Raw genomic sequence first — 26,099 nt, forward strand, 5'->3', positions numbered from 1 at the left:
AGTCGACCATACGTTTCACCAAAATGTGATTAATTATCATGAAGATGCATTATTAATTACCCTTTCCAAGAGTTTCTTTCGTAGTTTGCTCTCGACCTCCACCATCGCCAAGAGCTCTTTGTGCACAGCGGCAGCCAAATTCAAGTCCAGGTTGTCTGGATTGGCGGCCATCTTGGCTATCAGCTCTTCATGGGAGAACACGCAAAACCTGTGAAGCTTTCTGTAGTGCTCGATACAAGAACGACCCATTGGCAGCTAAAACAAACAAAAAAAGGCAAAATTAGGAAGAATCAACAACCGTGGACACAGAAAGCTTCCTTTCAGAAAAAATAGCTGAAGGAAGTTTAGAGGCCTGGCAATCATGAGAGTTATAAATTCTCATGTCTTCCAAAGTCAACTTCATTTAGTAAGTTATGTAGAAGGACTCAGGATTTGGTTCCCAATGATGTGATCAGTATTTCTGCCTTTCTTTGAAGTTTCTCTACAGTTTTTTCATTTTTTCTGCATAAGTCACAAGATCTGATTGTAAATAAACAACACTAGTGTCTTTCATTTTCCTCACCTCTTATGAGGAAGCAACAATAAAATTAACCCATTCTTGTAAAATTATGGTGGCCCCAACCAAAATGTTACATACTGTTATGTCAACTGAATTTTCTTTGCTCTTCAATTTTAATATTCATAATTTCTCTCTCTTACAGAATATATTCCTGAATTTGAAAGAGCACACATTTATTCTGGCTGGAATGGGTGTCTCGAACCAATGACCTTAGCATTACCTGTCCTCTGCCAACTGAGCATTCCACAATAAGCTTCTTAATGTGACTCTTGAAGTTGAGTCAAAGCACCGATTCCTGCTTGAATCTTCATGACTCCTGCTTCAAGCCCTGATTCCTGCTTCAACAATGATAATACACACAAGTCTGTCTTATAAAACTTACCCAGTCGACGGGACAAAAGTTGACGGCTTCCGCGAAATTGTAACCCTGATTAAATCCGGCGTGGTACGCCCTTGGGAAAGTGATGACAAACTCTCCAGCACATTGGTTGGTCTTGTAAATCTGAGATTGAAAATAACAAAACCAGGGCATCAATAAGTGACCACAATAAGTGACCATCAATACGTGACAATCATGTGACCACAAATAACAAGGTTGTTAAACCTGAGAGGCTGAGAGGCAGTGCATTCTATTCTCTAAAACTGACCATAAGAGCAGATCAGCTGCCAAATAAGCTTACCGGTAGATTGTGCTTCATCAGAACAGATGGTGACATTATCGTAACCAATTGGTGAAGTAAATCTGGCTGAGCAGAGAACAGTTCTGGAGCTTGCTCTTTCATGATGGATTCAAACATGTCTGCTGTCTTGCCACTGACACCATACCAAGTCTTTGGTTCACCCCTAAAAAATAAGACAATAAGACAATAAGTCCTACACGATAAGACAATAAAATGCCTTAAAAATGAGATAGTAAAATCTATAAAGGATGAGACAAAAAAATACTTAAAAGGATGAGATAACAATGTCATTAATTCCCTGAAGGTTAATAAAATAAATCCCTACAGGATAGGACAAAAAAATAAAAAAAATAAAGAAAAAGAAACATCAGAACTTCTTAAACATAGATAATATGGCTATCATTCAAATAGTATTCCATTATACATCATAAACATAACTAACCATTGTGGTATCGGATCAGACTCGTACAAATGGAGGTGCATGATAATAAGACACCTGTGATTATCATTATGCTTAAAGAAAGTGAGATGTACAAAGCGTAAACACAGATGTAACATGATCAATGTACCCCCACTCCCCCAGGGTAACATTAGTGATATTTCTCTTACCAGTGGAGGTAGTTGATAGAGTAACTCCAGTGATCTTCATTATGCCAACAGAATGCTGAGAAGCACATTCCCACATACATCCAGGGTATCTTCATGCCAGAGATGTCAACGTTGATGTGATGTAACACAGAGGCGTCCTGTACAGGCAGGTTGTTAAGATTCCAGCCAGAGTGAACATACTCCTGTTCAAATGTGATAGAGGAGCAACATCAATGAAGCGATAACTACTACAGATAATCAGTTACAAGGCAGAACTTGACAGAGCAATATGTCTGAATTACAGAGAATAACATAGATGACGGAACGTAATGTAACGACAGGTACATGAACTGCTACAGATATTCAGATACAAGGCAGAACTTGACAGAGCGATATGTCTGAATTACAGAGAATAACATAGATGACGGAACGTAATGTAACGACAGGTACATGAACTATTACAAATAATCAGATGGAAGGCAGAACTCTACAGAGTGATATGTCTGAATTACAGAGAATAGTCTAGTTGACGGAACGTAATCTAACGACAGATACATGAACTATTACAGATAATCAGACACAAAGCAGAACTCAACAGAGTGGCATATCTAAATTACAGAGAATAGCCTAGATGGCTGAACGTAATGAAACGTAACCAGAAGAGGCAATGTTGACCATTACTGCTATCAAAAGGCCTTTTCAATGTAGACTTACTTGTGACTCTATATAGGTAGGAACGGATTAATTACAGCCTGTTCAAAAATCTGAGATGAATTTGTGGTCACAAAGGCATAACTATCACCATTGTGGTTTCCTGAACATTTAACCACAGATATGTACTCTGTCAGACTGTTGACATTTCATCAATCATCAACAACATTTAAAGAAAATCCAGTTTAACTGAAGAATTAAAATTCAAGATATCTATAGTACCCTCATCAGCCCTTGTAAGAACACCACATGAGCAGTAGAAGCAAATTTTCTATTACCATGGCAACACTATTAAGGTGAAAAAATTCAACCGCCAAGGTACATAAAGCGACATACCTCATCTTCTGGTGCTAGGTTCTTGGTGTTTTTAGTGGGGAACCCACTGCCTTGATTCAATGAATGGATGTCTGCGCCATACTGCACTGCCACGTCCTCATCGATGGTGGTTACCAGGCGCCAGAATTCCTTTTCGATACGTTCAGGGGGTACCATCTAATAAGATAGAGATGCATCGTGATTGATTTCGATATTATATGTTGGGGTCCTCATCTATGCTGTAGCATCATGTGTAAATGGCACTTTAAGCTTATGTACAACCACTATCAACTGGAAAAGAGAGTTAGATACCTTCCTCACCAATTTCAACCAACACCCTCTTGTCCCCTTCACAAGTAAATCTTCTATGAGAGGACAAATGTATACTTTCTGCTCCTCTGTGAATGAATGAATCTGCAGCAGATGACAGACTGCTAAGAGGGAATACATCTGCCATCTAACATGTGGTGGATCTTGATGGAATGCTTCTCTCAATTGACTGTCACTTTTGCATACAGTATATCAGCAACTTCTGCTATGAATGTGTTGTAGGCCTTGGCTAAATTTGTTCAGCAAAGAACTGGCTTCACTTGAATTATGAGACCTCTGTTTTGACATCTCAACAAACCTGAAATATATTTTATGGCCCAATGAGTTTGTATCAAAGAAGACTGAACTAGATGCTTGAATGCTAGCAAACAATAAAATGGTGTTAGGAGGGAGTACAAAGGTATCACATGAAAAGACATTAACAAAGTAAACAAACACACAATAAACAAATACAATTTTGTTAATTACAAACAGAAAAGATTGTAAATTAACAACCTCTGAATTCAGCAATAAATTAAGAAACATTCTGATTCATTATATTTAACTTACAATTTAAAATAAGACAGTGGCTAAAATGTAGATGAATTTTAGTGAGTAAACCCTAATTTTGTTTGCTTGCATGGATCTGTTATACTTACATGCACTGGCATGTTGAAATAGTCCTTCTTAAATTGGTCGGCCATTTTACCAAATGACTCCAGCGTATACTCCTTGCCAGCTTGTTCAAATCCAAAAGGGTCCTTCTTCTTACTACAAGCCTAATGAAAAGAAGCAAAACATGGAATACTGATATAAGTAATATTAATGCCATTATAGACCAATATTTCATTAAATACACAAAGTTGCTGAACATGAAATCATTTATATTGCAATTAAAGCAAAACAGAGCAAAGTCAAAGTAAGGGAAGAAGGTGGAATACAAAAGCAAAAAAAAAAACCCAATTATTTACTGCCATCTTTACTACAAAGATAAGCATTCATTCTTGGTTATCTCAATTTCTGTAGTAAGTAAGGAACTTTGGAGACTTTTTACTGCAAGAAAAAAACCCATTTGATTCCCCCCTTGTTATTTGGGAATTATATTTTTACTTAACGTATGAGGAAAAACCAACAAACAATCAAGGCTACATTTGACGAACAAATATTTCATTATTCATACCAACAATTTCCAATTTGTAGAACATAAATACCCTGTAAACAATAGATTCATTTTACCAGCAACCTTACTTCATCAGAAAGTGACCATACACAACAAAGAGACAAATATCCTAGAGGACTTACCACTGCCAAACATTTTGGGCATCGCCAGTCGCCCTTTGGTACCTCGGGAAGGGGCGGGAGAAGACAGAAAGTGTGGAAGCTGTCATCACATCCATCACACAACAGCAAGCAGTCCTCAGCATCACCCTTACCACACATATGGCAGATATATGTTTCAATCTATGGTAGAAACAGGCAGAAATTCAAAGCAATTAAAAGGAGCTGTTTTGAAACAGAGCATTCGTTAGATAAAATATCTTGTCACGTATGACCATGTAGAGGGCTCAAGGAGGACTGACTAACTAAAAGTAACTGATATTCACTGTCAGACCTGCCCACTTAACCTCTATTATCCTGTCTATTTGACCTTCATTTAATTGTTGATCTTTATCGAGAGCAACTTCTGCCGCTTGAAGAACCCTAACCCGCAAAGTAATGCTGGCAACTTTCTGAACAATCCTCCGTCCAGAGTACATCAGTGAATGTAAAAGACTTTCTTGCATATGGTGTACTAAGGAAGACTTACCTCCTACCTGTAAACAGTTTGTGTATTGATACATTGTTTTTGCTTGGAAAATTCCCATCGCTTGGTGATTTTGGTATTTTACGAACAACCACACTCACCCGTCTCATACAATGGTTGCACTGGAACACACACAAAATAAGTAACTGGAAAGGACAGGCAACCGTACTGACAAAAGCACATGTCCAAGAGATTTGAAATTTCAGTGAATACTTATCCAGTGCTAGTACTAGGTGAAGGAAAGAAGGGCAGGGGTTCTTTTTGACTTGGGAACTCTAGCTTGAGAAAGTACCAAGCATCTGATCCAAGAAAATTCAAGGTAGAAAATGTGTCGTTGATTTCAGAATGGTAGACCCCAGAAGGAAGAGGGCAGTGATCCTGAAGTCGGTAATTGAGGGCGCAGTGCGGGAATGTTACCGGTGGTAAGCTAGTCAGATCACAGAGCGTGTTATGTACTTGAGTCAGGTCGGAGGGATAAATGACGTAGATCCATAGGTCATCGTAACGATGGATCTTACCAGACTGTAAGTCGCAGGGCGCTGTCTCATCTGCATGCTGGACCCTGGCCCTGGGCTCTTCTTGGGTGACTTGGGATCTCGCTTTCCTTTTGGACCCTGGTAATCTGGGTCCACAGAGGTCAGTTTCTCCGTTACCTTGTGTCTGTCACCACCCTCCAGGATTCCTTCTGTAGGAGAAGGAAGTGAATTCAGCACTTCGCCACAAAACAAATAACAACGTTAGAAAGGTGATGCAACGGAAAAATGAGGAGAACAAAAGAGAAAATGAGGTGAGAAAACAAAGAGATGATGCAATGAAATCTGAAGTAGCATGCAAGTTATGATATTTGTGCAGCAGATGAATGCATATATCTTCCTGCTTTCCACATACAAGGATATGACTACAAATCAACACACAGAGGGACAAGAAAGTAATAACATCATTCTCCAAGACTTTGAAGTTCTGGAAACAGAATAAGGTCTCATGGGTGACTTCAACACAAAATCTTCCACGACAATCAGTCAATAGGACTTTCATTGACAAACGCCCCAAATTTGTATAATATGAATTGATTATTTTGGTTTTTCAATAATCTCAATTAGAGATGTGGGAGTAAGAATGTGTAGGTTGAGCACATTTTGCTTGTTTGTTTTGTAAAGAAGAGAATTGCTTGCTTAAACATCCCTACATGTAAAACAAAACACTTTTAAAAACATCAAGACTTGCAAAAGAGAAACCACAGAATAAATAAAGACATACATGCAGGATACTTTCAAACCTTTGTCTTTGTAAAAAATGATGTGATATTTGTATGCTTATTTCATTATTTATGAAAGATAATGCTAAAAATATGCAATTGTTGACATGAACTTATGAAAAGAGCATGAGTATCTAGATATCTACATACAGAGAATAGAGGCATACAGTGAAAGCTAGGGCACACTTTAGCAATTAGGCAGCAATCAATCATGGTTCATGCTAATATTGAGAAACCCACTTTTGCAATGACTTCACCTTTAAGATGATAACATGAAACACTTGGAAAGTATAGAGTGGTAATGAACAAAGCTGATGTTTACCACAACATTATCCATTGAGCAACATACATCACTAAACCTACTCCAATGCTTGGTGACTGATAAAACAAAAGAGAAGACACCTTTCACTCTGTTTGAATAATGACCTTTAATCTTATTCCAAATGCCTTATGCTTCAATGACATGTGCCCACCACACTGTGAAAATGTGCAGCTTTGCAAGCCAACAATGCTGGTTTTGATTTGAGATGATGATTGTGAAAAGAAGTTTGCTTTAAAATTTAACAAGGAATAACTGATTCAAGCTTGTGAACATGACAGCTGACATGTAAAATCTCTATACCTTGTGTTCCAGTTTTATCTGTTGTCTTCTTCGATGTGTCCACCACAAGACCGAGTCCCTGAAACTTCGGTCCTGGGCCGTACAACTGCAGCTTCTTCAGTTCTGAGTTATTGGTGATATCTACACTGAGGCCCTGTTGAAGTGGAAATGGACATAAAGTAAACTCTGGTGAAAGACTGGAAAGGGATGGCACTGCCACCATCATCATATGAGGGACGATGATTAGCCTAAACTACAAACCCCTCCTGCTAACCCCAAAGCCCCTTCTCTTTTAATTAATTGCAACACCCTAGACCTGCAACATCTTCATATTAACTACATCAAGTTACATAAGTTATGTTTCAATCAGAAAATGCATCTCTTCCCTTTTAGAATGATGGAGGAAGCGGGTGAAACAAACAGGTGCAGTTTCAAACTCTCGACTTAAAATCCTAGAAACAAGATGACTTTTCCAGTAGAACTTAACTGTTGCATGATAGCTATGTATCACATGACTATACTTTGATTAATTCAATACCACATCTGGATAACTTCCTAAAGTAAATAGAGCAGTTTGCCATTTCAAAAGGCCAGCAGCCATGTGCATTCATTCTATCTTGTCACACTGTAAGTACAGCTAGTCAAATGTAACTCTGCATTATTAAAAGCTAGGCTCTAGAGATCAGAGTGTGCATGTACAGTACAGGAGACCCTTAAGAGAGGGATGGATTTTAAATTGTCCAAAACCAAAGGTAAAAGGAATATTAATGTATCCTAATACCTTTAAGCACACAGAATTCAAAATTAATTTTTCAACTGACAAAAGTTAAACTGATAATATAGAGGATTCATATCCTGTACCCCAAAAACCCAAAAAGTGTTTCTGTATAGCTTGAAGACTTTTTGTTTTTGTTTTATATTAATCAAACCCCAAAACAGAAATCTGGATTTGGATTAGTTTGCTATCAGCTCCCTACATAACACACACAATGCTTTACTGCAAAATCAATTGGTAGAGTTGTTGCATTAAATGAGCTATACAAACAAATTTGTTTGCAAAAGCAGTCATTGGGGCAGTACAAACCCTATTTTTTTTTTATTCACTTCATTTGCATGCCAGAAACAAATTTGCCAGAATGCACAATGCCTAATACAAGTTAACATATATATGGCGATGATAATTTGGGGGAGCAGTTTCATAAAATCAATCAGTAAAGATGCAATCAATTCTCACGGGTACATAATGAATTAACAATCTGCTAGTGAATAAGTGTATATATTCTACATGTGGAGTAAGACTTACAGTAACTGACTGCTGGTAGTACACCATAACTGGCTGTGCATGTGGTGTTTGTGAGGAGGGTCCTTAAGAGCAACCTCCAGCTATGGTTTATTAACATTTATATGTTAAAAGTACCGTGCTTCCTTCTTTTGGCATAAAGCAAAGAGTTTCAACAGGGCAGAAACTTGTCACACGTTCCAATTGAGTAGATATATATGAGCCAAATCCAAACACCTCCAAAATTATATTTATATATATATTTAATTAAGGTGTACTCTATATATATGTATATATAGAGTACAACTTAACTTAGACTACAGCGGCTGATTCAGGCTGCTCTTAACACTGTACGCTTAGAAAAGTACATAAAATCATAAGTGACTCACAATTTAGATCAGTGTACTGTGATACACTACTTACTTGTTACGTGTTGGAATGTAAAGTGAAAGTGGAAGAACTGGTTACTACAATGTTTTTCTAATACACGGGCTTACGATAGAAAAAAAAAACCCAAGAACATCGACAAATTTAGCCCTAGTTTCCTGGTTTGCAAATACCACACATACTAAGGTTATAATCTTTTCTATTCGACCAAACTAGGTAATAACATTTCAATTATTCATATCTTTATTGACGCTCTTTTGCAGCTTTGTTGTAAGCAACTGATTCACTTCTACGCACAGAAATAGACCAACTACTCCTTACATTGTATCAACAATTGCTGGCAATATGAAATCTAGGCAGAAATGTAATTAACAGGAGTGATATGATTAACAAGGTGCCGAGTGTGCGTATGGAGATGGTGGGTGGGAGGAGAGGGTTAGGAGGGGTGTATATGTACCTCAGGAGCCTGCCTCTTGGACCTGCGACTATAACCACTTTGGTTGGGTACAATGGCTTGTCGTGATATGATGCCGTGAGGTACATAGTCTTTATCCTTACCATCCCCTTCAGGCAAGGGTTGCTAATGAAAAACAGAAAACAGAAAAAGGGTTAGTAATATTTAGTGAATCCAACATTTAAACACAATCTCACTCACCTGGAGGGAATAATTTAATATCTTGCATGTACCATAACTGGGAAGGTTAAATGACCTCTTTCTTTAACAGGAAATTTCACCATGATACACCAGATAAATTATTCCCTCGTTTCAATAAAAAGAAATGAAAACAACAAAGGGAACGGTGTATATATATATTATATTACTGAATGAATAAAATCTCATAAGATGCAAAGCTTAAGACAACATGATGAAAATGTTTAGTAAGCAACAATTCAACTTTTAGGTCAGAAAACTTGGCAATGGAGAGAGTGGTCAAAATAAACATTTCCTTTTCCCACAATATATCAAGATTAATATATGGTGAAACACTGAAATGGAGGTTAAACACTGACATTACACACAAAAAGAAAAGAAAAATATGAACATAAATTTATAAATCTTAGGACTCCAAACTGTGCAACACAGAACAGTATCAACGTAATGGCAGCTGTTAAAATAGCAGCGACCACCGTATCGAATGTGTTTGTCCACAACAATAATAAATATCAAACACTGAAGAAGAAGGAAGACAGACAAACAATATACAAAGAAGTAGCTCAGTATTTACCAAAGGTTCTTCCAGTGGGATTCCTGACTGGAACACGTCATAGGGCCACAGGATCCTCTCGTAATGTTTCCCCAACTGATGACCGATATTCTTACCGGAGGGGTAACCCATCTGTGGAGGGTAATTTTTTTTTTAATTTGACGATTAATTAACAAGATGACTCTCTTACTGACGACAACATATCCGGGACGTTGACAAAAATTAAATTCATGAGCATGGTATGTAAGCAGCTGTGTTAGTACCAGCCTGATCATTTTTAGTTTGTTTGACAAATGGAATAAGGCCAAAATTGAAAAATTTTTGCAAGACCATCCAAAATATTAAAAAAAAAAAAATTTAAAAAGAAGAAAAGATATACAAAAATCTTTTATGGGGATTGTAAGACAGGCAACACACTAAACAGAGCAAGTTTGGCTCTAGTGCACTTCTCTGACATTGTACAGTGTGCATGCTAGAAATGCAACCAGCTACTGTATATTCAGTAAATGTTTTTAGTTTGACATTGTGCAAGAAGGAGAGAGAAGAAAAAATTTCCCTCTCTTAACTTTAACTTTTCCCTCTCTCCAATGTGAGAAACAGAATGACAAGCTAAAACTATATTATCTTCACTTTTGGAATCCTCAAAATCATCTAATCCTGTGATGGAGACACAAATCAGCCCCTTGTTATATCAGCAAAGTTCAGCCAACATGTAAAGTGACTCTACCTAAGGGACACAGCTTTAAAAAGCACTTTCTGCTGGTTAAATGGTCAACAATTTAACACAATCTATTGAGTATTGACTCAAAATATGATAACAGTGAATAAAAATTTGCAAAGACCAGATTTTCTTTTCCACTAAGTGACTGTCTACAGGTTAATTAATAACACTGATTCAATTCTCTATATTTCATGACCTACATATTTTTCACATGAGTATTCACCATGAATAAAAAAAAATTTCACTATTTTAGCCACTTGCAAGAAACAAATGCAAGTGCTTGGAAAAAAAAAAAAAAAAAAAAAAAAAAAAACTATTGGTTAGAATCAAATTCTCACAGGCATTTTCCGGAATTTACAGCAAACATCACTTACTGTACAGGCTTATGAGAGCAGCCCAATAATTGCTGATGGTCAGCGGTAATACAGAGGATTTAAATCAATAGGTAACTATGGCAATCATGCTGATTCCTTGTGTGTCAATTGTTAATTGACTTTATACCAGATGTGACACAAATTCATTATCTACCAGATGAAAACTACCAGTGCCTTTTTTTATCTACTGGCATACTGCAAAATCCACTGGCATAATTTAGCTGATAAATAGCCAAAATTTTTAGGCCTGTTCCTCATATGTAACAAGCAAATTGGAGAACTTTTTTGTTTATAAGTTTTATTCATTATTTTGAAGGAAATTTTACTAGTGAAGATTATGAACTATATTGTTATGACATTAGAATAGCAGTGTCAAATTTATCACCATCAAATCAAAAAGACTGTTTTATACCACCTCCCTTCCCCCCTCCCTCCCTCATAAATATAGCGGTTTTCCTTATCCTCCTTCAGCAGACCAGGACCTGTTGATGCCCCCACCGATACATTCTGGGCCGAGTCTTAACTCCATAGGCATTTAAACCAATCTATAAACATTATGAATGTGATCTGTCACATAAGCAGTTCATTGAAACACCAATCTGAGATATAACGTTTTGAACTGACTCCAAACCAATAAACCCAGATAAAATTTGGGAAAGTAACTCATGTGAGGGAAGTGAACTTTCATCTTATTTTTGACAGACATTTATTACTCAAAGGGTCAGCAAAGTCAATCTGTGATCTCCCAGTCAAGCCTGGCGGTAACAAAGCAGCAACAAAAACTCATTTGATGGACAGAAATGGAATGTTTACCGCTGATGTCACAGATTTTGTTTAGGTTTCCTACAAGACTTTGTCCGAAAGCCCTATCTTTACATTGAACCCCTGTAGGTATCTCAGTACAATAAGAAGGACTGAAATTTTGAAAGGTTTTAGTCTCTCAATTGTTTGTAAGTGCTTGCCAAAGTAATGATCGCTTACACTGGGTTTAGAATATGAGACAAAGGGAGGCATACTGGTGTAATTGATACCTAACTCACTAACTCACAGACAACTGAAAACTACTGTAATTTGTTTTCCATATATCTGAGCTCACAAACCTAAACGCTCCCCCCACACACATATCAAATGGTCTTGTGATTTATGATAATTTCCGCCAAACAAAGAGAATTCCATGACTCCTGTTCTTCACATCCAATGAGGATACAACAAGAGGTCAATCAACCAGAATGTTTAAAAACACCATCAGGATAGTTCATGAATGAAGTCTCACCCCAGAACAAACATCTAATCTAAACATGACAAGGTGTCATTTACAGAGTATGTTTTACGAGCTGTTTACTTCCTTGGCTGACAGAATAGGTCAGACACTCTTGTAATATATTGCAACGGGAAGCGTTTGGTTACAATTGGTAATCTGGCTTACTGGCGGTTACACAGTCTGTGTTCAAGAGAAACACTGCTTTGTTTCCTTAGCATTGCTGCTTAAAGGACGGGAAGAAAGTACATAATATTGGTGTCCACCTGTATTCAACATTCTTAGAGTACCTGTTTCACATCTAGAAGTGACTTCCCTAATCATGGCTTTTGGAAAATACAACATCTTTTGAAGGGTCAGTTACACAGTATTTATAATTACTTGAAACATGTTACTTTTTTTTAATCAAGGAACTTTAATTTACCACACTAATGTTTGTCGGACACACAAAATGTTACAAAGAAAGTGGATCCAGCATTTATGGAAATGACCATAAATTTGCCCAGGTAAATACAAACGTTAAAGAAATATGGAAGTAAACGCTCCTTACCAATGTAAAATATTATGCATGTTGACATAACATTACCTCAATATATGTATATGTACCAACAACACACCAAAGATTCAATGACAATGTTAGTAAGTCTACTGATAACGGGAAGTCACTGTTGTCGTTTTAGTTTGGAAAACTAATTAGTTCAGTAAGACTGGTTGCCTACTAAAACGTTCTACATAACAATCTTGCAATACTTAATGCAGTAGAATAAACTTCATTATGTTGTTTTCTCATGGTGAGCAAAGAGAATGCTTATATTCCATTAAAACAACTGCTGTAGTGCCTTCACAATAAACATTATTAATATTTACAGTTCAGAACTTCAGATACCCTCAAAGAATTCCCTAAAGAGAATTTAGGAGAAGCCTTGTGCAACTGAAGAGAACATGATGTAGCTCAGTCACATTATACTTATACAGTTAACCGTAGGTGCTACAACAACAATTGTGTACATCTTCCATTATCACTCTACCAGCTTAATGCTGTTTTTTACACTTGGTGGCTGACGATATCAGTGACCATACATGTAAATTGTGTGGTCAAAGATTTCCAAGAAATATTTAACCACTATATTGCTACTAGGGAGACTTTTGAGATCATAACAGACCTAGGAGATATACTTACTTCTGTAGCAACTTTGCTCCATTTCTTATCTCGGCAGATGACCTCAAATCCCCCAAGTTTATTAACAAGCTGTAGGTTCATTAAAGAGAAACATGTAGAGTATGTCTTTGCTTCTGGGGCATCATTCAGAATAGCTAGAAAATACTACTGCATACTTCAAAAAAACCTGTTGCATATTAACTCCACCCCCTCCCCCCCCAAAAAAAGGGAGGGCTTTGTTGAGAATCTCCCAAGAGGGCTTGGTAATATTAAGTGTCCTGGCAGTGTTTTCACTTACTGTACATGGCAAGAGCAATTTCCCCCCTTTTCTTGTGAATGCTAAACATAATTAATTTTTGCTGACCAATTAAAAGAGGCACATTTAGCCTAAGTCTTACACAAAAAATGGGTAAATTGTGTACATCTGTGATGCCAGTACTGTATATCAGAACTACACTTAACTGCTCATGTTTGTGTTTTGGCACTGATACAACCAATTAATAATAGTAATCTGCCAAAGCATGTTTACAATAAGTGAGAAGATAAATATAAACCTTAAAATCACAAAACTCATGCAGCTATGTAGAAGGATGCTGTTCATGTCCTGGAACTTTCATACAAATAAGAAAAGGGATTATTTCTGCCTGTTTTTAGCTAACAAATGTAAGCTCACTTATTTCATCAGACCTGCACCCTTTAAATATGTGCATTTCTTACTCTTTTCTACTTCATTTAGCATTGCACACACATGGCTCACCTTAGTCAAGTTGTACAGATCCAAGGATTTCCCGTTGACATAGGGGAGCTTTAAACGGCATCCCTAGAAGAGAGAAATTTACCAATAAGCTTAATACAACATATTCCATGTTTAACTCAAGTAGAATAGTATTATTGTTTTAACCGGTATCCACCGAATCTTTCAAATATATATCAGTTTGACCTTTCATGCCGAAATGACAGGCTCACAAAACAAACTGTAGATCTGACTTTCGTTTCACTGAGAATCCATTCATACAAAGACCATAGTGGGGTCGACTAGCTCACAATCTATGGCAGGAGAAAAAAAGAACCTGGGATGCCTGTTAATTCTTCAGGCAGTGGAAGTAAATTACTAGGAACTGACCGATGGACAGATTGATCAAGTATGACCACGTTAACTTTTACTTTCATTACATTAAATATTTACAAATGGTTGTCCTCCTAATGGTCAGTACAATTAACACTGTATACGTTGGACAATACTCGCTGCGACACAGTATGCGGTACACATTTAAACGCTTAGTTATTTACTAGTACAGGTTAAAGGGCAGGAAGGGTGAGGGATGCTGGGGGAGGGAGAGGGGTGCTGGAGATGAGTTAGGGTGCTGGACATTCAAAACTGCCACCAACTCCAACATCTTTACAACATCTATTACCGACACAAGTCGGAATCACAGATATTTGAAGTGCATTCTAAATAAGTCTTTTTCTTTTCTTTCCTGCACAACTGTCGGTCAAAATGAACTATTTATTACTTACTTGTAGTTCCCAGAACTTTGCTATGCTATCCAAAAAATTGAGCTTTACTCTTGTTTTTGCCTGAGAGGGGAAATGAAAGATGATATAAATTAATGATGGTACAACACACTAAGCAACTTGTACAGTTAGTTGTTTATCTAAATATTGACAGTTGAATAAAAGCATTTTAACATTCACAAAATGAGGTGTTGGGACCAGTGAAAAACAATGTGAAACTTATATTGAAGAGAAAAATATTTCACATAGCTAGTTGAACACCAAATCTGAATATATCTTGCCCTTGGCAGAAGATATGGTGGATTGAAAATTATAACATGATTTGACTGTTTCAACTTCTCTAGGAAGTTTGATCACAGAAGTGGGTATGTGATGTCATCTAGCTAATGCTCATAAACTTCATTTATGCTATTTTAATCTTCTTGTCAATTCTTGAAACCCCATACATTTGGAATGTTAGCTTAGCTGTCAAATTTCTACGTATGTAGAATTTCATCAAAATGTACCTTTTTTTGTAGAAATATTGCTTTGTTCTATGGATAATGATTGACCAATTTCACAGAAAAACAAAGACAATTATTAGCTGAAGTGCCCTGATGACATCATCCAGTCTGTTGTTGCGAGATTCATATAATAAAATAGCACAAAATTTTAAAAATTTGTATCTTTGCGATACAAACTGCTATGAGGGTGTGATTTTTGCCTAAATATTTATAAAATTGTCAGCAATATTTCTAGGCAATCAATTTCAGCCAATAGCTGAAACTGAATAATACTGACATTTCTTACTCACCTCTAACTCATTCAGTCGTTGTACACGTGGTACAAATTTAAAGTGATCAACATCTACAGCAAACGGAGGCTGCCAGTCCTGAAACAACATAGAAATAATGATATTAATGGTATTGTTCAAGTAGTAAACTACTAATGGAATCATACTTTAAATTCAGACTCTATAGAACATTTTTAAAATAACTATTAAATGTGTTGTAAAAATTTAGAGCTATAGCAGACCTGTCAACTCTCCCGGTTTTACCTGTAGACTCCCGGTTTTTACCCGAATCTCCCGGTCTCCCGGTTTCATATTCTATTGTCACGGTTTTTTAATGTTTCATCACTTGCGAAATTCTGAAAATAGCCAACAGTTAGTCCTATGCCTAATGCCTATGCCACTACCGAATCATCCCATTCTGATAAACGAAACTCAGGTCAAGCGAGCCCAAAAATAAATGGTGCATAAATGGTGCACAAGTGTAATAAACACAAGTTGTCACTTGTTTGTATATGCGGCATACCGAATGTGTGCAGTTCGCATGTAGGCTACTTGTATATTACAAAAAACAGGTAAGTTCTACAGTATGCCGGCACACCGTGGTCTGCGTCCTCTTCGATGCTAGGTGAATATCACGTCTTAAACTACGATTTAAGAAACGGCTGTTTCAAACATCTCACTAATTCTTTCGGCGACTTTAATCCCTACAGTATTCATTGAGCATAATAGCATAAACTGCGTATAAACTTGTACAGGGATTATGCGAGGTGTCTACGCGGCAATTTGTTTGTCAACGATTTTATACAATCCTGTGCACGTACACATGTCCAGTTATACATGAGCGGTACTGTAGATCATTTATTTAGGAGTATTTATATAATTTCAGTTGAAAATTGCCAACCTCCCTATTTCCCCCTTATTCTCCTGGTTTTTTGGCCCTGAAGAATGTTATTCTCCCTATTTTGGGGTCAAACAGGTAGACAGGTCTGCTATAGTATACTATAAATTTGCTTAGTTTGTGATATATATATTGTCCAATTAACATGAAAGAATTAAATAGTTGCAATTTAATATTCAAAAGCTGTGGTACTTTGATGTTCTATTTGGAACAATCGCTACAGTATTCACTTATAGGCACAAGTATCTTCAAATTACATCTCTGCATAAACCATTGTCAGACTGTTCACACAGTGCTGATATATCTATAGATACACAGTAACTTCACAATGCATTCAGTACTGTCACATTTTCCATTAGTACACCACTTCCACAGACATCTTTTCAGAGACGTGCTGCTGTTGTTGTTATTCAAGCTAGTCTCCACTCCAAGACACCACATGGGGCTGACCACTGTATCACATGTGCATCAGGCATAGCACTGCATTGTCTCAACCACAGGTTCGATTACCTGCTGTAGGAATGTCTCTGCTGTGGAAAGTGTATATACTGTACATCCTAGCTGGACAGTGGAGTGCTCAACATACTGTAGCTGGTTGCCTCTCATTTAACCAGATATTTGTCTACACACCAGATATCACTGGACATCTTTGAGCAATGTGTTCTTTGAGGTCTATGAAGACTGCAAGCTGTATTTCATTTGCATCTAAATTACGGAGTAGTTATTTATTATCATTTTTATTTTGATATGAATAACGAATTTAGTCACATTTCAATATGTACATCATGTACAGTACAGGGTTTTCTGTAGGTAGATCTGCTAAGTGTAAGAAGGTGTCAAGGGTTTTAGGCTAAGATTTATCGGCAAAGTCCACTCATGACTTTGAAACATCTGCTGTGAGACAAATATGTACACCATACCAACTAAATGTTTTCTGTTGAATCAGCAAGCATATATATCTGATGGCCAAACTATTATTACTATTGTGTAGTTAAAAATCAGTCATGATTATGTACTAGTTTGCCAGATTTTTATAGCATTTTGCAGAGTTCGAGGGAATGAAAATTTCAGACAATACCATAAGTTTGTTTATCCTAAACATTAATCAATCACATGCAAAGGCAGACATATTAACCATTCGAATCATAACTGCAAAATATGCTGCACTTATATACTTATTGTATGCAATCACTGCTGTACAGTATGTATTACTGATGGCACTACGTTATGTGTGCGTCTGTCCCTCGCTTTCTCAAATAACGTTTCATAGCAGAGCCAATCATTAAAAGGACACATTTAACAAAAATCCCTTGAGTCATTAGTTCTTCAAGTGCTGTGCTGAGTCAAGTTATAAGTGTTCATTGTGTAGTGTTTAGCGGCGCCTACATTGTTTTATTCACCCCAGCACTATGGACAAAGCAGTTGCTCGCGCATGCAACCGACTAATATTTTGAGCTCACTGGGTCGATGAACATGGCGCTTCTTTATAATGCATGTCTGAATTTTTTACTTCGCTAATTCTCTGCAAAAGTGCAAATGGGTCAAAAGTTTGACTAAGCACATCGTCATCACTGTGTGATTATGAACTACACAATAGTACCAACAAAGATTGTAGAGTTCGGGATCAGTTTATTCTGGTTTGTGTTGGTATGCATAATGAAGCTTTAAGGTAACTACATATTCAACCAGCTACTATAGGCTGCTTTTAGTATTTATGACCATACATCACACATAAACACAACCTGAAATCTGATAGCACTTTGCTACTTGTTAAGTCTCTGCCTAAAAACTTTAACTTTAACAATGGATAATATGGAAAGCCTTTGTTTACAGTTACCACTGATTGTTTGCCCACTGTGAATCACAGCTCTGCACAGCACTGCAGCAAGGTAACCCATGGATGGAAATACTAAACAGTACTAAGAACAAACTAACGAAACCACCGTTCCACTGGAGCGAACACGTAGCACACTGAGGACCTGCATAATTTTATCATGTACATGTACCTACGTAGAACAGTATTTAACAGAATCATGCAGCACTGTCAAGAATATTGTACTGTTCAGGGTCAAACTTGGATTGTGTAGTAGACAATGTTTGAACAAACACAAAGTTTGTTTACATGGTGGTTATGAATTCTGTTCACATGGTTGCCATATATTATAGGTACTATACTACCTAGAAGTGTAGAAGTATCCAAACTTGCATTTTGAAATTTAGTGCCCTGCCTCCCTCTCACCCTAGGGTAGAGTACTGATAAAGGTCCCTCCAGATACATATTAGACAATAACTGGGGGTTTGTTGTGTCAAAGAATGATTGCAAATCAGTTTTCCAACTTTTCAAAGAAAGCTGAAAAATTGCATGTCATTCCTAGGAGAGATTGCGGTGGTCAACGACATGCTACTGTACGACACCATTTAGCTGTTCAAAGCAGATGTTTGCAAATGTCTGTAAGATGCAATGTTTGTTGGATTAAAAACCCTAGTAAAACGACGCCAAAAGCTACAATTATGTCTATAGTAATGACTCTTGCTTTAATAGGCATCTGATGGTCCTCATATTTGGCACGCCGTTGCAGAATTGGGAAAGGAAATTTCTCATCACAGCAATCACTCTTTTCCTCCTGACCATATCTGATGATTCTAACATTGCTAAACCTTAAAGGTACAAGTAATGTTACCATCACATTTGGAACTGTTGACATGGTCAAATGAATGGTGATTAAACCAACATTTTTGGTTTTTCTGGTTAAGTACAGTAATTGCAAAGCACAAGCACTCAAAGGAAATGGATCACTAGTAAGAAGTTGGGCAATGAGCATACAATACTGCATAGAATGTTGACGATTGATAATGAATTGTATTTTTGGTAATTAGAAAGTGTTTGAACAGCATGCAAAAGATTCTGTTTCCATAAGTTGAAAATATAAACTTTTTTGAAACTTCAACATCTCAACAAGTACAGTATGTCCATCTAGGTTCTAACTCATGAAGGATAGACTGGGGGTTAAAAGATGATGTGGATGTTGACCCTATTTAGAAGTCAGAGGGGATACACTACTAAAATGTTACAAATTTGGTGATTAGCAAGATGAGAATGTGAAGTAGTAGGGACAGACTAAAAGTCTTAGCACAGTTCCTACTTCTTCAGTAGCACTACCCCTCCCATCCCTCCTCCAATCAATACCCACTGTGTTATTGGTAGAGAATGCAAGGATAAAATGTCACCTGTTCAAATGAACTACTGTAGTACTGGTATGCTCCCATTCACAGTTCAACAGGATCAAGTGTTTCAATTATTCTTCCACTTTTTCCATCATATGCCACTATTTTATATTAAGTGAGTCTCTATTGCCCAGGAATCAAAAGATCTGACACCACAACAACTCCATTAAATGGAATCTTGAACAATTCTGGTCTTACTTCCTAAGAGCATTTTTGTACCCAGATGTGGGCACAGCACAGAGCTCAAAGTTCAACATATTGTAGCTCATATTCCGGTAGGTATTCATCAAATCTGTAGCGTACTTGCTTCTGCATACAAGATGTACGAAGGATTGAACTGTACTGTGAGTAAACTGAGTACTGTGAGATGAATTCCAAAGTTGCATGATATGGACCACTACCAGGTTGTAAACACTTCTTTTAATTTAGATGCTAACAAGTGGCACTGATCTATGAATGTTCTCCACAGATGTACTGTCAACATGCACTAAGTTTGTAAACATTAAATTTAAATCAAAAATTAATAATAAAAAAGTAAGTTGGCCTAACGTTTCGATCCTAGCAGGATCTTCTTCAAAGGCTAAAAAAAACAATAAACAAAAACAATCATAAGGTGCCAATTTTTTTGGCCAGTCCTTCATGGTGGAGTGAGGCATGACATAAAAGCTGACTGAAAATTTGTTACTTAAAAGCAGGATTCAGGGTTGATTCCTAATTTCCAATAATATGGCATTTTGTAGCATTATTCAAGCCATTCAAATCAATATAATAAACAATGAAACAATTAAGTTTGCCTCAGATCTCTTCTTTGTGAGAAAAAACAACATAGAATCAACACACTGGTTGGTGGCCTAACAAGCATTTTCAGCTACATACTGCAATGCTTTGCTGAACTTTCTTCATTTTTTTGGCACATATGATTGTAAACTTTTTGTCAGTGAGATACAGAACATTTCCCTGTTTGATATCTTTTCTCTATGCTTCAAAGCATGATGTGTGAGGCCAAAGGCAAACATGACAGAGTTATGCTAAATAATTGTGAGAATCCAAGATCTGTACATTTTTCATTGCATAAAGTAATAAATAAATAATCTTTGTTGACAGAGCTCCCACAATAAGCAGGATCTTGCTGTAGCGTAGTAACAGAGTCTACAGAGACCTTCATTAAAGCAGATGTTGGTTGTGTGGTTATCATTTTCTAACAAATTTCACTATGGATACATGTATAAACTTAAAGTAAGTACTGCACAGTAGGTCTACTAGTACTGGTGCAACTGTTTGACACCAATTCCTCCCCTTGATGTTTCCAACAAACAACAACGAACAAGAAAATACAATAAAATACATTTTAATGTGACTACTAGTATCACGTAGTAACAAATAGTGAACTACCCCAATGCAAAAGGTTACTCTAAAATGACGGTTTAATTGAAGTAACTCATTCATAACATCGCACAACAAAATATCAACATATTAAATGTGGCCCTGTAAAAATATGCAAACTACAGACTGATGGTTAGGTTGGCTAGCCTACTGCACCATAAGCACGGTATCAATTTATCAAAGAATTCAAAATCTTACACTACACCTTCCAGCTTTATTTCTGATCTTAGCTTGCCATAGAAATTTCAAAAGTTTAACCACTTGCTTCAAAACTTGCTTAAAAAAAGTCCCAAAAAATGTTCTGGCTAAATTTAAGTTCTAACTGGAACCCACTCGTCAGTCACTGTACACAGGGTTATGTTTATGGTCCTCGAGCATCCCAATAACATTTGCTAATAATATGCAGTAATACAGGCCAGAATGTTAGGTATGGAAATCATGTCGATATTTGACAGATGATTGATTGTTGATGACTTTATCACATGTTTATGTTCTTAATTCCACTGGAAGAAAAATGTGCCATATTTGACTGGCAAATGGCAAAATCCACCGGCATTTAACCAATGAATAGCCTGCACTTTGAGGCCTGCATATATGACTGAATGATATTGGTCACTACTCTAGATGTTCGAAGATTGCATGGAAAGTTGACTTTTCACAGTTTCAAGATTGTTCATGGCTTCGATAACTTGTCTGATATATTTTGGTCAGCTTTCCTGATAGCATGGTCAGTAAGGGTCATTCTGTACAAATGCAGAAAAACCTTAGCGATAGATTATAAATTTGTTTGAAAAATTCCTTTACTCAGAGGCTTTTGAACAAGTGGAATGAAGTGCCCTAGTCATCTGCACTGCCATAACTAGTGTCAAAGGATTTAAGAATGCTTTGGACAAGTATTTTAAGCATTGCAACACAGAGGATTTTTGTTTACGGATTTTGGCACTTTATCGTGGGGTCTTGATGAGTCTTTTTGATTCCTTTTTCCTTTCAACCTACGTTTAGCCAACTATAGTCAAATTTATCTCATGCTTTACTCGACACAGACACGTATTACACTGCTAGCAAAGCTAGGCTCCTAAGCCTATCATTTCCTTTTTATTTGAAAGCAGGTTTAGGCCTAACAAATTTCTTTTAGTTGATGGCTAAATGTACGCCTTCAAACAAACATAATCATGTCCTTTAGGACAAAGATACTTAAATTTTGGCACTATAACAAGCCAAAATGAACAAGCAACATACACCAGTATTACCTGACACTAACATTACTCATTAGGCATACCTTAGGTGATCAGGCTGCCTAATAACACATGACCAGCTTCATAAAAATAAATCAGTTGTTCAAGATAAAACAACTCAGTATTAATCATGTAAAATCACCCCAGTTGCTGGTTGAAAGTATGAAAACCTTTGTATATCATGTATATATACTAAAAGACTTGACATAACGTGGTAGCTACGTTACAATGACATTCACAATACAAACATAGGTTATTTTTCACCTTCGTCCGAAAAAGTCTATACGTGACAAAATGGAGATCAGGCATGTCTACACAACAACTGGGCCCAGCCCACAAAGACTCTCACACTTGAAGTTAAATAGCGTACGCGAATTTTTAAATTATTGATATTCCCATACTTTGAAATCACTAGGTGGTAACAAAAATACAAAACACAAGATTTCTTGTTTGTTTCTGGCCTACTCATTGCTTACAAAACTGTCAGAGAAAATATATTTTCGTCTGCAAAACTCACTGGTGGGGGTCGGATTTTACAAATGCCACACTGTTCAGCTTCAGGACGGATCTTTGCGATGTAGGCCAGTGGATCTGCGAACTCTTCCTCAGTTGGTTCATAGACAGGAGCCTCCGGTGGAGGCACGAAACGAACGTCTTCCTCCACCATTTTGATTGAAAAACGTTCCTAGGACCGAAAACATAAATGTTACAGAGATCTACCGTAAAATTGGCCTTGGTTTGGCCATAGTCCACAAAGACAGTACAGGAACAGTAAGACTCTTAGACATATTGTTATTCACCATACATGATGTCTCGCAACACTATGCCTTCATTTGGAAGGACCGTGTAACATCCTACCCGATAAAGAAAGTAGTTCTAATGATGTCGGTTACAAACTTACAATGTAACTGAAACAATAATACATTGATCCAGACGGGACAGCATTAATATTGATGTACTATTTTCTACCTGAAAATGCAATTTTAGTTACAATATTTGTTCACAGCGGGTAAAGAACGGACGCATTTATTATGAAGAAGTAGTTCAGGAAGGTCATTCATCGCTTGTTGAGGGCGACATAGGTTTGTGTTACGTCATGCTAACAGCTGAGGTCTACTCACTGTGAATGTATCATGTGTATAGGAAAGACACTAAGTACAACCAATGAATTACAATAATACTTTCATAGTATAATCGTAGTAAAACAAAGTAAATAAATGTTCATCCAACTGAGAATTGCACGTCGTAAATTCCAAGTACACTTGTCCATGAAACCGTGTAGCATAATTTAAACGATCCGTAATTGCAATCCTGAATTTTTTGGAAAGGATGTACGGTATAAAGGTGGGGTAGGCATATAGTGTCGCCAGCCTAGGATTGGTAACATTAGAAAAGTAGGAAGGAAAAAAAAAAAACAATAACAAACAAACACTTCGATAGCTTGGAGCAGACAACACCAATGATTGGACTGTGCGCCGTACCGTGTTCACTGTCAAGGAAGAATTAATCATCTAAGCCTTATCAAACTTGATGGCAGAGACGACATATTTTGAAAGCTACGTTGTTGACTTTAGGCATAACATTAACTTATTTGATATGTTGTAGGCTAGACCGTTAAATTCCACTGCTACAGTCAAAGTTGTATTTCTATCTCAATTTTAATTGTTGACAAATTACCTTTTAAACAGCTGCGAGTACTCTCTTAAAGTGGCTGAACTATTTAGTCTAATTCACAGATCATTTGGCGGCATTTTCCTCAGATACAAAACAAAACTCAATGGCAAAACATTTTATGGCCTCAAATGTCATGTTTACCAGGTGTTACAATATTTTTCCCCATGTGTCATGGTGTTGCATGTCATTCAATGATGCTAGGTTATTTATATCACAAAAACCGATGAGCCGCCGACATATCGTCCGTCAATTTAGCCTTAAAGGCATTGAAAACTCTCCCCAAACAGCGTGCCGCCATCTTTAAAAAGTTAACTTTCCGTTGCTTGCAAGTGGAGTTTTCTCTTGTCGCTACAAAATGTAGACAATAATGAAAAATGATACCTTGTTATCTTTAGCTGAACCTGAGATGACTATCGCTATATCGCTTGTACACTGTGTTGTGGGTATTGACCGTACTGACTATACACTAGTGTCTAATTACCGACGGTAGCAAGCTGTGTGTGTATTTTCTGGGATTGATGGTGGTGTCTTACACTTCTGTTACACCTCATTCGAAACAAGGTCAGATTACCGGCATTAGACGTTTCCTTTCGCGCGAGTCTTCACACCCTTTAAAGGAGCATACCCAGAGATAGCATATTTTAAAAGGTGAATATCTTGAAAACCAGAATAGCTAGAGAAACATTTCTTGCAGTTTATATTTTTCTTGGACTATTATATCAAGACTAAAATCTTCATCATCATTTAACGTTCTGTCTAGTAGACTTTTCTCAACTTTTTTATGTTAGCCTGGATGCCGGCGGATGTTGGGATGGGATCAATTATATTTGTAAGTCCTCAGTACTATTCAAGCATATAAGAAATGTAGCCGAAAATTCAACAGTGATCATAATCTGGCGGCATCATTCATAAGCCAACAAGTTTATCTTCCAACACCCTGTTATATAGGCCTATTATATGCCGACTTGAAACCCACTACTGCCAATCAAAATGAGGTTATGTCAGATTATTTGTGAATTCCTCAGTTGCGGAAATTCTCCGACCTAAGCCTAAACCAAGGAGAAAGATGTTCGGTCAGAACATTCTAATCCGTAAATAAGCCTGACAGTGTGTGGATCCACTAAAACCCATAGCTTACATAGTTTTGTTGGCAATTTTAAGGTATATCGGAAATATTTCGCACGCCAAGTAACATTCGCGGAAGAGCTTTCCTTATCTATCTTTTCCGAAGACTTCCGCATATGCTGCACTATTTTGGTAATCCTCTTCTGCCGAGAAATCTTGGACCAACCACTGCTTAAGCTCACAACATGCAGTATTCAAGCACATGAGCGAACTTGGGTGTTGTATATCAGGGCAGGTCAGTAGACAGACTTCCATTTGGTGGGGGAAGAGTGGGACATGTTGCCTGATGTCCGTCAGTTGGCACACTGAACAGAAAGAGTCCGTTTAAAACACGCCAGGTTCTTAAAAACTTTTTCTTCGACTAGAAAAAGTTGAATGAGATAAAAATTAGTTTGCATGATGAATGCTAAGAAAAGCTTAGAACAATCTTCCAAAGCTTCGAAAATGGAAATTATAGATTTATTTTTAGTCGATCATATACAATAATTGGCGACCGGTAAAATGATTGAACCGGAAAGGGAGTTGGGGAAAAGCGGAGGTATATACTTCACCGACTGGACAAGGGTGGTATTTCTCCAACTCAATCGGCATTCACTTGTGTTGCTCATAAATACAAAGCAAAATAGCGCCATCTATTATTTAGGCCTGTTAAAGCTCGCCATTGGAGAGTTTCTGTAGGAATAGTTTACCGCAACATTTACATTGGCATACATTCATTATGGCTTTTTCATTTCATGTGTATGTATATCAATGGCGAATGTTAGCATACACAAGGTTCATATCCCAGTTCCTGTACAGCGGCTGATGGGTGGGGCCCAAAGAAGTAAGTTGGCGGGTCCTCAGTATGACGGGTCAATATCGGTAGGAATGAACCTTTGTTTTCAGTTGGGGCATATACGCCGTGATGACAGTATAACATTCGCTTATTGGTTTTAATCATTTGTCTATGAACTTGATATCATGACGTAGATAGTTTAAATTCGGTGGGGTGGGTGGGTGGGGGAGGGGATGGGAGTGGGGAGGGGATGGGAGTGTGTAGGTTGGTAGGAGGATTCAAGAATATTACC

General features: G+C 37.2%; 1 protein-coding gene across 3 annotated transcripts in view; it reads right to left on the reverse strand.

Moving 5' to 3' along the window:
* The window catches only part of LOC139961828 (lysine-specific demethylase 5A-like), a 39,835-nt gene extending 16,767 nt beyond the window's left edge, over positions 1–23,068 (reverse strand). For 2 of the 3 annotated variants that reach the window (XM_071961372.1, XM_071961371.1), the window contains exons 1-16: positions 22,751–23,068; positions 15,514–15,591; positions 14,724–14,783; positions 13,963–14,025; positions 13,227–13,295; positions 9,715–9,825; positions 8,946–9,068; positions 6,844–6,976; positions 5,485–5,678; positions 4,465–4,623; positions 3,822–3,941; positions 2,875–3,030; positions 1,849–2,030; positions 1,240–1,402; positions 942–1,061; positions 61–255 (exon numbers count right to left, since the gene is read on the reverse strand). In XM_071961372.1, the coding sequence (XP_071817473.1) occupies positions 61–255; positions 942–1,061; positions 1,240–1,402; positions 1,849–2,030; positions 2,875–3,030; positions 3,822–3,941; positions 4,465–4,623; positions 5,485–5,678; positions 6,844–6,976; positions 8,946–9,068; positions 9,715–9,825; positions 13,227–13,295; positions 13,963–14,025; positions 14,724–14,783; positions 15,514–15,591; positions 22,751–22,900 (2,076 nt within the window). In that variant the 5' untranslated portion in view covers positions 22,901–23,068. The remainder of the gene's footprint in view (positions 1–60; positions 256–941; positions 1,062–1,239; positions 1,403–1,848; positions 2,031–2,874; positions 3,031–3,821; positions 3,942–4,464; positions 4,624–5,484; positions 5,679–6,843; positions 6,977–8,945; positions 9,069–9,714; positions 9,826–13,226; positions 13,296–13,962; positions 14,026–14,723; positions 14,784–15,513; positions 15,592–22,750) is intronic. The other variant, XM_071961373.1, reaches the window with a different exon arrangement.
* Positions 23,069–26,099: the final 3,031 nt, after the last annotated feature.

Source organism: Apostichopus japonicus, chromosome 20, assembly GCF_037975245.1.
Source record: "Apostichopus japonicus isolate 1M-3 chromosome 20, ASM3797524v1, whole genome shotgun sequence".
In the NCBI taxonomy this organism is placed as follows: domain Eukaryota; kingdom Metazoa; phylum Echinodermata; class Holothuroidea; order Aspidochirotida; family Stichopodidae; genus Apostichopus; species Apostichopus japonicus.